At 44.0% G+C, this 17384-nt stretch overlaps 1 protein-coding gene across 1 annotated transcript; it reads right to left on the bottom strand.

Annotated features, from left to right (window-relative positions):
• Positions 1 to 51: 51 nt before the first annotated feature.
• On the bottom strand, positions 52 to 12512 carry PRKAA2 (protein kinase AMP-activated catalytic subunit alpha 2; the record flags this gene model as incomplete). Its single annotated transcript, NM_001303204.1, is given in 8 exon segments — positions 52 to 1664; positions 1959 to 2085; positions 3690 to 4191; positions 5509 to 5733; positions 7820 to 7907; positions 8686 to 8830; positions 10235 to 10328; positions 12371 to 12512. Coding segments are annotated over 8 exon segments (1562 nt in total), but the record flags the coding sequence as incomplete, so codon positions are not given.
• Between the last annotated feature and the right edge of the window lie 4872 nt (positions 12513 to 17384).

Below are 17384 nucleotides of genomic sequence, written 5' to 3'. Positions count from 1 at the left end.
GTGTTCTTAAAAAAAGGGGACTTCACACTGAAAATGTCCACTTATCTGCCAGTAGATGGCAAAAATATCCCGTAGTTGTCTTCAGTACCTAAGACAATTAGTACAAAAGGTTTCACGTGTCATTCTCCTCCTTGCTGCTTATAGAAACTTTCAGAAAGTATAAATTAAAGTGCAACTGTACAAAAAAACAATCCTTAGCAAAAAACTTCTAGGGACATAAAAACTATCAAAATGATGGGTTCAGGGTTGTTTCTGAAGTTGAACGACTGCATACCTGGGACCAGCAACGTTGCTAACGTTCTCCTTTGGTTTTGTTTCTTAAAGCAAAACCAAAAAAGGAAGAAAATAACCCTCCCAGGATTTTTTGGCAAAGTTTTCATAAAGCGTTTGTTCCTTGACTGATCACACTATTAAGTTCCTTTGCAATCAAATGGAATTAAATACTGTAGCAAAGCCAAGCAGACGCCAACGTTGTCCATTAGATTAAGCCTATGCAATGAGAAGTAATAATTCTTTTAAACAAAGGATTTGTCACACATGCACTAGAGTTTACCCTCAAATAACAAGAATTTTAACCTGAAAAATCCTCATAGTTTGTCTTAAAATATAAAACCCTATTCTTCGGACAGCCAGTAGCAAAGAAACAGTGAAATGCTTGTGATATCCCTGCCTTCTTCATGTCACAGCAAGGTCCCAACCTGTTCTGCATCAGGACAGCAGGATCCTTGGCAGGTGAAGGCAGGCAGCTTTGGCAGAGATTTTGGGGTGGTGACATGGGCAAAATCTTCCTATGGGAAAGGTGAGAGGTAAATGCACCGAAGCCGTGATGCAACGCTGGATCTGGGGGACTCAGCAGCATCCTGCCCCATGTCTGCAATGGGAGCTTTGCACATGCCACCCCTCACCCTTCTTTACTAGGGGAAAAAGAACAGAGGGTGGGATGGTACTTGCAGCAGCTGCTTGTTTTAGGGTGAAAGCATTGCCAGAGGTTCAGCCCTGTCCTCCCCCTGCTTGGGGCTGTATGGGAGGTACAACCTGAACCGATGTGTGCCATGGAAAAAAATGCTTGCCTATGGCTCTGTGAATTCAGGATCAACCAGGAGGGAGTTCTCTACCAAAAGTCAATGATATGTTTGCTACTTTACAGCCCTGCCCACGTATCCCATTGGGTTCAGGATAAAAAAGCTCATATATATTTCACTCTGGTCTAACGAGTGAAACGAAGTCATTCCTGATTTCCTCAATGCCTCGTTTGAGGGGCTGTGTCCTTTGAGTGCACTTAGGATCTTTTAACAGAGGAACTGGTTCTGCGCCGCAGGCTGTGGAGCGGTGAGGAGAAGGAAGGAAGCAGAAGAACAACAGAACGGCCACGTTGGAGCTGGTCCTCACAGTGCAATGCCATGTGCTGGGAGTCCGGAGCCCGGCTCAGCGAGCCAGAGCCATGATCAAACTGGCACACATCTCGAAGAAGTCCATGGTGTGGCTGCCCAGGCGTGGGGGCACTGAGGAGATGCTGCCCACGAAGGAGCCGCTCAGGGACCCCATCAGTGACTGGCACTCAGTGGCTGCTGCAGCATCAATGCTCAATCTTGGCCGGTGCAAGCCAGCTGCTGAGCACGAGCGCTGCGGGGTGGATGAGCCGGACCTCTGCTCCATCACCTCGTCTTTAAGGCAATAGGAAAAGCAAGAAATAATTGTAACAGCATTAGTTTGGTATCCCTTTACTAAGGAACTAGTAACAGTGGAGACGAATGGATCAGAAGGGATTTAGAAGTTGGACTCAGCGATCCTTGTGGATTCCTTCCAACTTGGAATATTTTATGATCATAACTGACTTGAAGCAGCATCACATGCTACAAAAGCATTCAGGAACTGAAAGAATTATTATTTTTCCTCAAAACTTCCAAGCTTGCTGTTTAATGTGTTCTACATCTCACAGTGCATCAATTCCTGCTTACCGTCAATGCTTTTGAAGTCCAGGAGGTAGCTGCGGTTGTCCACCTGGTACAGTTGCAGACTCATTTTCACATAATTGCCCGTCACCGGGTTCTTCCGACGCACTCTGAGATGGTAGGAGTTCACCACCTGCAATGGGCAACCAGCTTTAGGGAATACTATTCAAGGCAAGAAGAACAACATTCCTTTCCTTTTGTTATTTTCTTAAAGACACAGATTTTAGAAAGAACGGTTCTTTGAAAATTAAGCAAACGGCTCCCTCTCCTATTTCCTCTTACAGTTGTGTTTGGAAAACAATTCTTGGGGCTCTGATTCACCAGCCCTGAAGGCAGATGAAGCTGTTGCAGCCTCTCCTCCAGGCACCAAACCAATATTATTGTTCCCTCAACAGCAACAAAGGCCAAATGAGCCAGAATCCACTCCCAGACCCATATACCAGGACCATGCTTGGGAAAGCCAGGCGGGATGGATGGTAGGGAATCATAGCCTCTCCCATCAGCACAACTAAACAGTGTTCGTCAATCAGTCTTGAGCTGTGCTACGCATTTTCCCTCACCACTTCCCACCCCACAATCTGCTGCATCTCATTCACAGCGAGATCCTTTCTCTGTGCTATATTTATGAAGTGGTGGCACAGATGGAAGAGCTAAGAGTCACGCCTGAAGTTATTCTTAGGATGGGAAAGATTGCTGTGAAACCTCCTCATATAAAATAAGCTCCACTGCCTACATAAAGGCAGTTGGTTGTATCAATCTGTGGAGCTGTACCAGAAATACGTTAGGTTTGTTAGCTCTCCATAAAACCATTCAGCCAACAAATGTCTGGCTCTTGTAGGCACACACGTCTGGAGACAGTCCATCTCCTCGATGGTGCCATGAAATCAGGTTCTGGGTGCTACTAATCTTTAAATACATAACAATGCTATCAAAATAAGGAGGATATGTGAGACTTTAAAGACGCACAGGCACAAAATTTGGGCATTTCCCAAGGGCTGAGGACATTCACACATTCACACAGCAAAAATCCTCTGGACATGGAGTAAGGAGGATATTGTCTCCGGCGATGAATATCTGAGCAGAAATTCTCCTTTCTTGGTGCTGATGCTTGCACAAGGCTGTTGTGAAAGGCCAGGAGAGCTCATATACCTATAACTGCACTGAGTTTTAGAGAAGAGCTGAGAATGTTTTACCTGTGACGGTAATTGGTGAGTGATCTTCCTGTTCTCATCTCAGTCCATGAGCTTTACTCATTGAATTTTTTCCCTAGTTCTTTTGAAGAGGGAGATTGAGAGAACAGCACGGTAGAGCTTAGCTGCCCATCAGTGTGAAACCACCACATAAGTAGGAGCAAAGAGACATGTACTGTGCCATTTCAGGACATGCAACTACTATGACCCAAGCAGAAATAACAGGAGATGCTTTTCTTGGGAGCACTCGAGATGACCTCGCAGGGAATTAGCCACTAAAATTAGAAATGTGACCAGCTCCTCTTATCCCTGCAGCTAAACAAGACAGAATTATCTTTCCAGACAGAGGCTTAGGGCATTCAGGAAAAAAAAAAAACAAAACCACGCTTATTCACACCACAAATAAATGGCACAGATACAGAACATCTTGTGGGCATTTGTTTGGAAACAGCTGAGGCTGTAACCATATATAGACTGACCTGCCTGATCAACTCAAGTCATAATAAAAAAAATACCACTGAAAACCTCCCCAAAGCACATTTCCTACCTTCCACTCAAAATCCAACTGCTTCATAGCTCGGTACACCTCGGCCATAATGTCATAGGGCTTGCTCTGGCTGCGGATCCCCAGGTGCCACTTGGCCTTTTTGACAGTCAGAGGTTTGGGCTTGGTGGTGTTGAGTGCATCCAAAGGGCAACGTGCCTTGGGGCTGTCTGCTACCAAGGGTGGCATCCGCTCGGGGTGAGGCTTCACACCGGGAGGGATGTGCATGGTGTCGTCCATGAAGGAGCCAGTTGGGGGGCTGGAGGCTAGGTAGAACTCGCTGGCTTGGTTCATGATCCTCCGGTTGTCGATGACAAGGTGGTAGGCGACCGCGAGTTGGTCCTGGGGGTCACCGCTGTACAGACTGTTCATCACTTCTGACTCGGTGCACTCAAACTTCTCACAGACCTCCCGAACAGCGTCGTCATCGATGACGGTGGCATCGTAGGAAGGGTCCTCTGGGAAGAGGTAGCTGGGCAGCTCCTCCTTAAACCACTCGTGTTCCCTGGGGAAAGGCAGAGAGGGGCCACCATCAGACACAGCACTTCATAGAGGAATCAGAGACTATCCTTTGAGGAGCTGTAGCCAGCACAAGGCCTCCCCTCAGCCTTCTCTGCTCCGGGCTGAACAAACTATGGGACCTCAGCCACTCCTCATACACCTTGCCCTTCAGACCTTTCACCATCTTTGCAGCCATCTTTTGGATGCTCTCTAATATCTTCACGTCCTTCTTATATTTCAAAGCTACCCAGGCCCACAACTCCCACCGGTTTACAATGAAGTCAATGGTAATTAAGTAAATGCCAGGGCAAGCCTCGGCTATAGGTGCCACCTATCAGTTGGTAATCTTGCCATGCATGCTGTTGCTCTAACATATAACTAAATCTCCTACTCTTCAGGGCTCGTGAAGTTTAAAAGGCATTTATAATTCAGATCCTATTTGAATGGTTAAATTCAGGCCATCAATTGCAAAAGTATTAACAGCCCATGATGTTCTGTAAGTACTTGTGATGTTTATGCATATGCTCAGCACACCAGTTACATGTAATCACAGAACCATAGGGGTTGGAAGTGACCTCTGGAGGTCATCCAGTCCAACCCCCTGCTAAAGCACATTATAGTAACGACTACTATAAATTCCACAAAATGCAGATGGGGCTCCACTTTCACAAAATCAATATTTTTAAAATTACTGTTTGTGAAAGTTTCAAAGCTGTGTTACCAGTCGTGAACACTTCATGATATCTGAAGGAACAAATATCTGCTTAAGTGCCCAACTGTTCCCTTTCATGGGCAGTGCTGTCATTGACTACACAAGAAATGCATCATTTAAAGACATTTCCTGACATTTTAAACTGTCTGACATTTTAGCTAGTAATTCTTGTGTTCCTCTTCCTTTCTCATTGGATAGACAGTAAGTGCAACGACTACACTTTTATTCTAAACTGGTATCCAAAGGCAGATGTACTTGAAATAAAGTATTGAGAAATGGCTGGTGAATATCGAGTTCTTAGGATTATTGTGTGAGAGAGCTGGTTTTGTTAAGCACTATTAACAGATCTTTGAGGCTACTTTATGATGCATTGAGATAGCATAATCTGCATATAAGTTGCAGAAAGCTACCTATTGCCAATTTTCACTTGTATTGGTGAAGCCGCCGAGAAATGAAGTCACCAAGCCCAGGTTCATCATCACCCACCACCAGCTGGCAGCACTCGCCTCACCATCAGCACAGAAGGGTGCAGGAGGGCTCCTTAAATCCCTCAGGACCAAACCCAGTTGGATTAACTGACAGCTCCTACAAACCACTCTGTGGGCTGACCTGATGTCCTTGATGGTTGCGCGCTTGAGAGGGTCAACCTGCAGCATGTGCATGAGCAGAGTGGCAACGGAGCGGTTGAGGTACTCAGGGATGTAAAACACACCTCCACGGATCTTCTTGAAGAGGGTGGGCACATGCTCATCATCAAAGGGCAAAGTGCCACAGAGGAGGGCATAGAGGATGACGCCGCAGCTCCAGATGTCCACCTCTGGGCCAGCATACAGCCTGTGTGAAGCAAGGGAGGAGAAATGGGTCACAACCCTTCCCGTTCTCCTCTGCACCCTTGGGCTGCCTAAGCCAAAAACCCACCCGAGGGTGACGGAGAATGACGCAGAGCTGCTTTTTGTTGATCGTGCTCCTTCGTGATGCATGGAACAGGAAAATGAACACCTCCACCAGACCCACCAAGAAGCCCAAACCTGCATTTCCAGGAGCTCTGCCAGGCTGCTTGCTTCCTTGCCCCTGAGGCTGGGGGACTCAGCCAGCAGTTTCTATTCATTCGGAGGCAGATTAAACAGCAGCAGATACTATATCTCTTGAGTGTTTATTTTCAGTTGAAGTTTGTGTGCTGGTATGCAAGAGCTCCAGCTTCCGACAAGCTGTTAATGTGCTTCCTGGCATCACCAAGTCGGGATACCCCAAATATATGGGTTTTGCTGCTGCTTGCCTGCTTGATTTGTTGGTTCATTGCTTTTTGCTGAAGCTGCTGATTTCTGGGATATCTGGGAGATACTCTTGGACTGGTAAAAACCAATACAGAGGTCCATTCATGAAATCTAATCATCCTGCACTTGCTCCTCTTAAAAAGCTCTGCTGCATGCACACCTGGTGTACAAAAAGCACGCACACTGTCATTCTTTGAATGCTACCCAAGTAACAAAATACCATTTCTGCTCTCATGTTTGAGACTTGCCCCACTGAGAACAGTGACAGCAGCAAAGTCAGGGCATTCTGCTAATCCAGTCAGCTCCAAGTCCCACCGGTCTATGCCTGATTTCAACAGATAGGATGATGCCTATTTTTTGGCTGATAGCCACATTGTTTGAACTGTGCTTGGACTTTTAAGCCCAAATGAGGTGCACTTTTATGACGCCGAAACACAAGGTGTCACATACTGGATCTGCTCTGGGAGCAGCTCAGCTATATCCACCTCCAGCACATTTACCCCTGGTGGAGATGGCAGGTTGTTCCTCTCTGTCTCCTATATGAACTGAAAAAAAAATAAGTGATTTTGGCCTGTATTAAAAAAAAACATGGGAATAATATTTTTTTGAGTCACTGTAGAGTTTCTGGCTTTGTGCCCTTCTTGACAATGAGGATTTACTTGCTTTCATATGTAGAACTGTAGATACAACAGGCTTTTTGGATGCTGGTCTAGTTCCAACACATGTGCCTGTGTAAACAGGCATAAAAATGTCATCATCACAACATTAAACAAAACGTTGGATTTTTATAGGCAAAGACATACTGGATTATGGAAACTAGCACTCATGCAAAGAATGGTTCAAAAGGATGGAGTGGATGCTAAGGAGATGGGCAGTTCAAAGGACCATGCAGAGGACTGTAAATTCAAAAATCTGTATTTGTAAACTCCATTATGCTTATACAGAGAGAGTTAGGAAAATCAATGTAATTTAGGCTCTCAACAGTAAAACACGGGAGGTGGCATGACTGTATCAATGGGGAGAGACTGAATTCAGCCCTAGAGCCTGGTTCAGAATGCCCCGTATCAAACAGCTGCTGCAGCCTGGCAGGATGCAGCTGAGAGATGCCACTGCTCTGCAGTTCTGTCAGTTCAATTCATCAGTTCAAGACAAAGCTACCACCACTGAACCTGCTGTCATGAAAATAAGCCTGAAAGTTATGGAACCTGAAGACAAGGATGTTCAATACAAGAGTCTAGCAATGTAGGGAAGTGATTAAACAGAATACTGATTGCTCACTTGATGAGTGGTTTTCCCCATTCCCACTGTGTTTTATATAGGTGGGCAGGAGAGAAAGGGGTGGAAAAGCCTATCTTTCTGAAACCTCGGTATCTGCATCCAAAGAGTAATTTTCATCCCCTTTAATTAGCAATGTACACAGTAAACATCTGCTGTTAATAATTCCTCCAAAGTAAACATCTTTAGCAAAGCTGGTACAGCCATTGAGAAATACAAAAAGCAAGAAGACCTTCAGATATTTCCAGTAGACTCACCCAAACACAAAACACTGGCTGGAACCATTCAGTTGCTTTACTACAAGCAGGTTCCAAACTCAAGAGGAAATTTAAAGACCACGCACTCACATGATTGGAAGCAGCATGTCCTACCTTCCAGAAATGACTTCAGGGGCCGCATAATTTGGGGAACCGCAGCTGGTGCGTAGAAATTCACCATCAGACATCATGTTGGACAATCCTAAAAACAAGGTGTTGCCTATGTATTGACATCCAGCCAGAGAGAAGAGATCGTGCAAGAGGAGGGAGAAATCTGATGTAATCTAAGTAGACACCTTTGAGCTGCTTTGCTATTATAGCTCTTATTTTCTTTCCAAACAAGTAGCATTGACTCCAAACTAACTTTGCTTCTCTGACTTGCAAACCTCAGAACTTTCTTTCTTTACCATAGAAGAAAAGAGACATAATTCTCTTAGGAGAACATAATGGTTGTGAAATGTGTAAATTTTCAAAAGGATTTATCGCTGCTAGACAGCACTGAACAGAACAGGGTTGGAAACTCAGCTTTTATGTCGGGTTTCAATCTGTAATGCCACTTACAGACTCTTGTTACTGTTCATTTCTGAAATGAAGTGAGGCCAAAGGCACACGGCCATACTAAGGAGAACACACATGAAAATAAACACATGCAGCCAACTCACTGTGAAATTAACTGCGCCGAGCCTGTCTTAAACATAAATTAGCTAAAGCCTTCTATTAGGTGATTATACTGAAACACAGCGAAGATTTGCAAATGACCTTCCTTCTCCATTATTAATGCGAGCACAGAAGCAGCCTACAATAAGTAATCCCTGCTTTTGCTAAGAGGCCAGTGTTTATAACTGTGGGCTTTTCAGGTAGAGAAACTGCAAGTGGTTATGAAAACAGACTCTGGGTTTTGTAAGGCGTGCTACGCAGACACGCTCCAGCAAGCGGCTTGGAGCTGGCTGCATTTCTGGAATGCTGTTGGGGTCACATACCAAAATCGGCTATCTTCGCATTCATGTGTGCGTCCAGCAGCACGTTCTCTGGTTTCAGGTCCCTGTGGACAACCATGTGTCGGTGACAGTAATCCACTGCGGAGAGAATCTGCTGGAAAAGGCGTCGAGCCTCCGCCTCTTCAACCTACAGATGCAAGGGGAAACAGTTCTGAAGGCATGTGGGGCCGGGCAGGGGAGGTTTGCCTTAGCAAGGAGCCAAAAGTGTTCCACGGTGTGGAGATAAAATTAGAGCATGCTTGTGACCGTGCTGGAACCAGGAGCAGCAAATAAAGTAGATTTCCCCCTGTCGAATAGATTTCCCCCTCGTAAGTGAGTGTTTTCAAATGATGTAGCCCAGAGCTGACGGTAATGAGGTGAAATTAGAAAATAAATTTGGCTGAGCCATCAAGGAGAGCCTACTGGTGCCACCTATCAGGCACTGGTTTCCCAGTGGGACCACTTCTTTTGCACATTGTATGCAGAATCACAGAATTATTATGGTTGGGAAAGACCTTAAAGATGATCTAGTCCAACCATCAACCCATCACCACCATGGCCATTAACCATGTCAAAACACCACAGAGGTTAGCATGGGGAACAGTTCTTCATGGACGAGTGGAGAAGGTTGCTTTGGGGAAAAAAAAAGCCAAAAGTGGAACATAGCAATGATACTACAGACAGAAAAACTACATATAAAATGATCAGGAGACTGATTGTTTTGTTTTTCCCTGTGTGAAAAATAGTTTCTGAACATGGGAGTTCAGATGGGATGCAAATCGGTCACTGAAAAGATCCAAATGAGCAAGATGAGCTGGAAATAAGAACTGTATGTAGAAAAGTAAATGGAGTTAGGCTCCATCAACCAGTGCACTAATCTAAGACAATTACTGACTTTTTGTAGTATAGAGAAGATATATACACTGGGCTGATCCCTCACCTAAGGCACGATTCTGGATGTCCTTTTTAGCCCCCTGATTGCTTCCTACCCACGAGAATGTCCACAATAACCATAATATCATGTTTCAAGTGCTCAGCCTACTCCTCTGATGACTTATACCCAGTAAGAATACTGACATTTGAAAATGCTGCTCAGACAAGCCACATCCTTAAAAAGTCTTCAAAAGGCCTGATGAGGAGCCAAAGGGGAGTCTGGAGGAGGAGAATGACTGGGATGGAGACCACACTGAGTGCTCCCCTGCTCCAATGCCCTGCATGCACATAAATCTGCTGCTGAACCAGGGGCTTGGATAGGCAACCTATAGCTAAAAAATAAAAAGATACGGTGGTTTTCCAAATGTCTTCACTAAGCAACACATTAACTTTGGATATTTTGGTTTGCATATCGAAATACATCATGGAACATTGCAAAAAAAAAAAAAATGGCACACAACTTATGTGTGAGTATGAGACTCTCCAGATGGGATTGCTGTGAAGCAACTTCTATTTTGGGCCTAAACCTCAGCTATCTTCCCTTTAGCAGCCGTTTTACTTCTGAACATCATCCTCTTCCCACATAAGAGTTTGGGGCTGACGTGGTAGTGGCACTTACACGTCCATGCTTACAGATGTAATCAAATAATTCACCACCGGATACATATTCCATGACCATGAAGAAGTCCGTTGGCGTGCTGATGACCTGGTACCTTCAAAAACACAAAGAAAAATATATTAATAAAAAGGGAAAGGCTTTGAAACAGATTATTATCTTCAAGTCAACTCTTAACATAAGCACATGCTTGGATCTTGTGTTTATAACCATTTTCCATTTCTGAAAAGCCATCTCTTATTTCAAGGGGCACGTCAGGATAATCTTTCACTTGTCTATGAAAGGATCTCTTTCACAGATTCACCCTTTTGCTTCAGGCTTTTAAATAATCCTCTGGAATCTCTGCCAGATAACCCTATTGCATTTAAGACTGTCCTGACATTCAAGTTTCCATTTTGGCTAAGATGCAACAACGTCTTCAGAAGTCAAAACTTCATTAAAATGGGAGTGGGAACGGAGTATATTTGGTTTCCTTCATACTGAAGATATAAAAAAGGAAATCTAGACACTAGGTGGAGCTAACCTTGGAAAGGCATAGAAACAAAGATGAGCACCCCAAAAGATTAACATCATTCTTCAAACATTAAGCTCCTCTATATTCTAGAATGATAAATGTGAGGGAAAGCAAAAGAATATCCTCCTTGATGTGCAAATTTACCCTCCACCTCCGCTAAATGATCCCCGAGTGCTACAAACACACTTCAGTTTCCCATCCGGCGTAACCTGACGGCAATGAGCTGAGGTCAAAGCAGCTGTAGCAATGCATAGCAGCACCAGCTGAGACTCCCTGTTGATTTATTTCAGAGACACGGTTTGCTTTTGTTATTTTATTTATTCATTTTTCACAGCAGATAAATAGACTTCATTTTCAGAGGTGATCAAATGAACTGGTGATAGTCCCACTAAAGATCAATAGGATCGACTTAACTTTTCTAAAGAGTTTCGCACTCAGACATCTAAGTTAACAGCACTACCATTTCTTGTATATATATGTAAAGTGATGGGACACCACAAGGGTTTGAAAGAGGAGCCTCATGTGCCATAGACTCCTCTTCACCTCTTTGTCGGTGCATTTCAGGGCTGAAGTATTTATCGTAGGAGACTGATCAACTGAATTTAATTTCCAGGCTTTAATGGTCTGTTTGATGAATGTGTGTGCAGACTGGAAGGATGCTGGATGAGCAGCTGAGGACTCTTGCTGCTTTTTTCATGAAATAATACCAATCTGTTCTCCAATAAATCCACGGAACTCTGAAGTTACTCTAAAGTCAACAGTTGCTGCATGGTTAGTTATTTAACTTAGGGAGAATTTGTTTTCCCTTGCCTCTAAGTCCCAGGTATTTGCTATATCTCATGCCAGTTTTAAGGCTGACCTAAATGTCAACTTATCCTTACAGTTACCATTCAACAGCTTTCTTTTATAGAAATGCCAAAGATATTATCGAGTGCCTCATTAATGTGGACTGGCTGCACAAACCAGGGATTGAGATGGAACCCCAGAGGCAGGAGCGCAGGTGCTGATTTACAACTTAAATTCAGGTTCATCAGAATGGCAATGTTGAAAACTTACGTCTGAATAATAAATAAAAAAATATGTGTTCCTTTAAGCTCTGGATAATCAGGCCATGAAAACATAAATCCTACTGACTTCAGGCCAAGGCTTCACTCTAAGAGCCTGCCCAAGCTGTTATTCCTCAGGCACAATTCTCCATCACTTCAAGTCGTGAGATACTGACCCAAAAAAGGAGAATCATAGAGACTCCTCGTAACATCTCAATGCAAGAAAGCACAGATCCTCTCTGTGCACCTTTATAATGACTCCTGAATGGAAAAGCGGATATTTGGGCAGGCTTAGCTGAGCAAAACTTGGCACAAGGACAAGTCTCATAGTCGCTATCTATAATGGCCCGAACTCCAATAGGAAAAACACCTTCTACAGTTCCTCAATGTGTGGATTGTGCCCCCACACAAGGTAGCAGGAGGACATTCAAAAAGCAGCATTTTGGCTTCAACATGCAAAAACCTGACCACACATCTACCGTTCCGTACAACTATAAGACATCTCTTGAAAACAAGTCAACGTGTGAAGTCTTTGCAGATAGAGGAGTAAGCTGAATGTGTGGCAGAACACGTACTTACAGTTTGATAATATGAGGGTGCCGGAAGAGTTTTAGGTTTTGAATTTCTCGTTTGATCTTCCCAACCACATCCAGGCTGCGTATTTTCTGTCTGTTTAGGATTTTTACTGCTACTTTGTGCCCCGTCAACTGGTGTTCGCCAACTAATGGAAAGAAGGCATTGCAAAGTCATTACGCAGAGAAGCAAGATACATACGGGAGATTTAAGATACTGAGATGGATGATTTAAAATCAAAAGAAGGCAATAAACAATAGAAATTGGGGTGTTTTAAGTATAGTCTGGATATCAGGACTTTATTTTCCTTACTTTTCCTGTAGGTACAGTTTCTACATTCCTTGAGTCCTATTCTATGCAGTAAAGGTAGATTCAAACACCCAGGAAAGCAACAAGTTTACAGAAAGCAAAATGATGCACCATTTCGTACAATGCCTCAACTATAAGTGCAGAAATGAGTGCACAATGTATAAATGACTTCAAAACCAGATTGGGGTCATTTATACAAGGGAAATCCCAATGGACATACTCAATGTGGCAATTTGGGAAAAAGAATAATTAAATCATAGAATCATAGAATGGTTTGGGTTGGGAGGGACCTATAAGATCACCTAGTTCCAAAACTTTGTTTCTCTTCGCTTTATTATTTTCCCGTTGCAGTGTAGGAAAAAAAGAAAAGAGGGGACTTATTGGTAAAAAAAATGCTTAAATAAATATGACAGAGTAAGTGGAGGTGGCCATACCCCAAAGTAATTTGCAAGGATTTATAGCACAAAAAGGTCATGTTGATCAGAGACAAATATATTTAAATGGTGGGGAGAACCTCCACCATAATGCATGGGTTGAGTGAATCCCCAATAAACCCTGCCTTAAAACAAGACCATCACACCTCTTTAAAAAAATGATACAGGGATTTTCCCTGCCCAGAATAGGACTGCAGGATTTGCATTACTAAAATGAATTTCTATTTATACTTTCTCAAGCATGCTTCTCGTTTTGATGACAAGCTGCAGGAACACCACGCTGGAGTGTAACAGCTCCAGCAAATTCTGCCTTAAGAAAAGACACAAACTTCAATATGTGCTTTTATGACATGCACTTGGTGTGCTCAGGTACTGATGTGTGTAGGGACAAACGGTGACCACAAGCCAGGAGAAGCACCACTGTCACTGGTGGAATCACACTAGTTTTTAATGCTAATGCAAAATGAATTCAGAATCTGACTTATTTGCTATCAACAACCTGTGTAAGAAAATGCTCTGTGTGTAGCAAGTAAAATTTATAATGAAGTTAACAGCACAAACTGCTTGTAAACAGATAGTTTACATCTGAACAGGTGGTTACATCTAAAAGGGTGCTGCCCTCTCTCAGGATCTCCAAATGGATATTAAAAAAAGTAACACAGGGATGGCTTTCTAAGGCAGCAGAGAAAACCTGCTCGCAGCATGCATTTAGGCTCTCTAATTACGAATGCTACGCCGTCACTAATAACACAGAACAGAAGCTGTTAACAATTGTGAGCAAATTCTGTTATTAGATTATTAGACTCAGTAATTTCAGAGCCTCTAAGGAGCTGATGAGAAGCAATGCATGTAAAGCAGGCGGCCGGGGAAGGCAGGAGGCAACGCCAGCACTGCTCAGGGCACGCGAGGTCACTATTATTAGCCGCGAGATAAGACCTGCCAGAGATTCTTTCCTCAATAAGAGCATCCTAAAAATAAAACACTTTTTACTGCTCTTGAAAATAAAAGCGCCACTTTGCATGCCCATTTCATCCCTTCGTAATACTCAGACTAGCAGATGAAATGGGAATAAACTAAGCTTCGCCGTTCGGATGCAATTTAGGGATTAACGGAGGGCTGAAGTAGGCAGATAATTCCTCCTGGGTGGTAGAAGGAGAGCACTGAAAATAGTGCAAGGAGGCATTTTCCCTGGTGATCCTTGGGGAGGGGAGAGCGGGGCAAGTTGGGGAGGCATGGGTGCCAGGGGTACAGCAACCCGCTCAGGCTTTATAGGGGTCCAAAGCACACAGCCTTGCAAGGAATTCTCCCCATCTTGTTGTGCTTTGGCTAGCAGTAGCCTTATGAAGAGCATTCATCTCTCTTTGCTGAGGTAGTCATGGCTTTTCACAGGAGAGGCTGGCGAAGGCAGAACAGGGAGTGTTGGGCAACTTCAGCCAACATCTCCCAGACTTTGGATCTGGCTGACCTCCGTGGCTGGGACTGCAGTAAGCTGCATTTTGCCAGCTGCACATGGTTCATTCAATCCTGTTCAAGAATTGGAGCACTAAGGCAACAGGGAAACTGAGGAACAGCAAAGTGACTTATGGCAGAACTAGGAAGAAGATCTTGATCCCTTCCATCTTTCCAACTCTTCCTGCCCTTACCACAGCACAAGCTCTGAAAAATTCGTACTGTACTCTTGGAAGGAAAAACAAAGGTCATGCCTGGAGTGAGTAATTACTGTTTTTAATCCCACTGCCCAATAGTTCATCCTCTTTCCATCCATGACAAACAACGTGCAATTCTGTGAAGGTTTTTCTAGCTCAAACACACCAATAATTAAAACCAAACAGGCTATTTTGTAATCCACCTTTTGCTTACAGTAAGCATTAGATCCGGATATATTCTCATTCCAGTCCCAACTGGCTTGTTAAGTCTACTTGAGTGTCTTGAGAGAGGGATGAAAAGACAACATAATTTGCTATGTGGTGGGAGTCCTTTAAACCTTTGGCTCTTTGGAGACAACATTTCCTTTTGCTCACATTCTCTAACCCAGCACACACTGGTGGGAGAAGAAGCACTGGGAGGTTGCATGGGCTTGGCCAAGGCAATCCCATCTCTGCCACATGGAGCAGGGAGAGGATGCACGTGCTCCTCTGTGTCAACAGGACCGTCCTCTCCTGGTACCCAGGTTGGGCAATGGTGATGTCAGGTATGGGTAAGGAAGCCTGCTCCTTCCTTCTCACTTGCTGCCTGGATTAAAGCCTGAGGGGAGGAGGGAAGGCTGAGTAGGCAGTATTAGAAAAGGGATTTGAGCATGTGTCTTGTCTTCTAGTGACAAGTACTCCAGTCAGCTTCCCCGCAGCTTAGAATCAGCAAACTCAGCTCCATTGGGACAGGCAGAGGGGATGGATTTGACACTGAGGTGAAAGCACTGCACATTGGACAGAGACTGTAAACTCCAAAAATTGACACCAAGCAGACACAGTGTGAGCATCCTTAGCTCCTACTGCATCTGCTTGTGCATGGGACTGCCTGCATTATTCCGGCACTGGAGGCTGCTGGAGAAACAAGGGAAGAGATTCAACAGGATGAGTTTCTAACAGAAGACCCTCTGTGTTTTATTATTTTTATAAGAGAGGAGAAAAAAGATGAGAGATTTATCCTAGAGTAAGCTGAGATAATCATTAAAGTCCTCTGGCAGATAGCTTTTTTGCAGCAGATACCTATGAAGTCTCTTTCTGAGTGCGTGGAATCAGAATCATTAAGGATGGAAAAGACATCTAAAATCCCCAAATCCAACCATCAACCCATCCCCACAATGCCCACTGCCCGTGTCCCTCAGTGCCACATCTACCTTGTGTGTTTGCTGCAGCTCAGGAAGCACGAGCAGCTCAGCTTTTTCTAAATGCTTTGCAAGAATTATTAGAAGTTTAGGAAAGGGAAAGCAAAATCCTTCCCTATCAGCTGTGCTGGCCCTTAGCTTAGCCTGAAGTTAAAAATGAAATCAATCCAAAGCATATATTTAGCAATGACATGTTCGTTCTGTCCCCACGCCACTTGCTCAGATGCTGTATCACCCTTCCTTTCCCCTTTCTTTCATCCATTCAGCCTCTTTCAGTTGATCATCCCCCACTGCAATGTTTGTCTTTCAGCAGCAATTTCCAGAAAAATGGGTACTGACCGCTACTTGAGCCCAAGCAATGGAGACAAACATCACCCAAAAACTGCTTGTCGTGCAATGGCAGTGGTTGGGATAGAGCTCTATGTGGGGTGGGATGCACCTGGTGCACGCACAGCAGTGATGTGTCCCACCTGCTCCTTCCACTGCCGGGAGAGGAGGTGACATCCTTTCCCTCATTGCTTCTTAGAATCATAGAAAGGCTTAAATTGGAAGGGATTTTAAAGATCATTTAGTTCCACCCCCCCTGCTATAGTCTGGCTGCCATCTATTAGATCAGACTGCCCCATCCAACCTGGCCTTGGCCACCTCCAGGGATGGGGCATCTGCAATAAGAAATACACTGCTGATGGCACCGGCCTGCTTAATGCAAATTTACCATATATAATAGACACAAAGCTTGGAGCAATCAGGAAAAGAAGTCTGTTCACCTCTCCCATGTTTCCTGCCAAACACGATGAGCGCACGTTAAAGCTCATTAGGTTAAAACAGTGCTATTCTGCATTTCTCCTGTCAAACTCTAACTGGTTTTACAGGGGAAGATATACACATAGAAAGGCTGCTAAGCCACAATGGATGGAGTTTGGAAATCTTTTTATGTTATTTTATACGTCCTTTGGAAGTCTGATCTTAACCAATTGGGTGATATATGGGGTTGAGGGGGAGGGAGAAATGTTCATGCTACTCCTGAAGGGTCCTTAAGGAAATCAGGCTGTTGTTAGTAGGCTTCATTTGGTCTGCAAGAAAAAAAAAATCACCTTTGGAGCAGTTTTTGAGGTCTGTTGGTATACAGGAGTGATTTGAATGGTCCTTTCTTTCAGAAGTGTTTATTCTGATAATTCTTTAGTTGGTAAATTCGCGGTTTGGGATTAAACATGGCAATATATTTTTAGGAGCCTGATTAATGGCCACAGGTGGATTTAGCTGCAGTGATTAAGGTGTTTTCTCTGCCCTGCTGTCAGTTTGGGGTTATTTAGATACAGCTGAGCAAGATGGGGTTCTGCTCTGCCCCCAGCCCTGCTCTCTGCTGGGAATCACAGCTCCTCACTCTGCTCTGATCACACGTTTGTGTAGAGGTGTTTTGTTGTTTTGTTTTTTTTGTAGGTTTTTTTTTTTT

The sequence above is a fragment of the Meleagris gallopavo genome, chromosome 10, assembly GCF_000146605.3.
Source record: "Meleagris gallopavo isolate NT-WF06-2002-E0010 breed Aviagen turkey brand Nicholas breeding stock chromosome 10, Turkey_5.1, whole genome shotgun sequence".
Taxonomy (NCBI): domain Eukaryota; kingdom Metazoa; phylum Chordata; class Aves; order Galliformes; family Phasianidae; genus Meleagris; species Meleagris gallopavo.
Note: the sequence above shows the minus strand (reverse complement) of the source record. Positions and strands in the feature narration are given on the sequence as shown.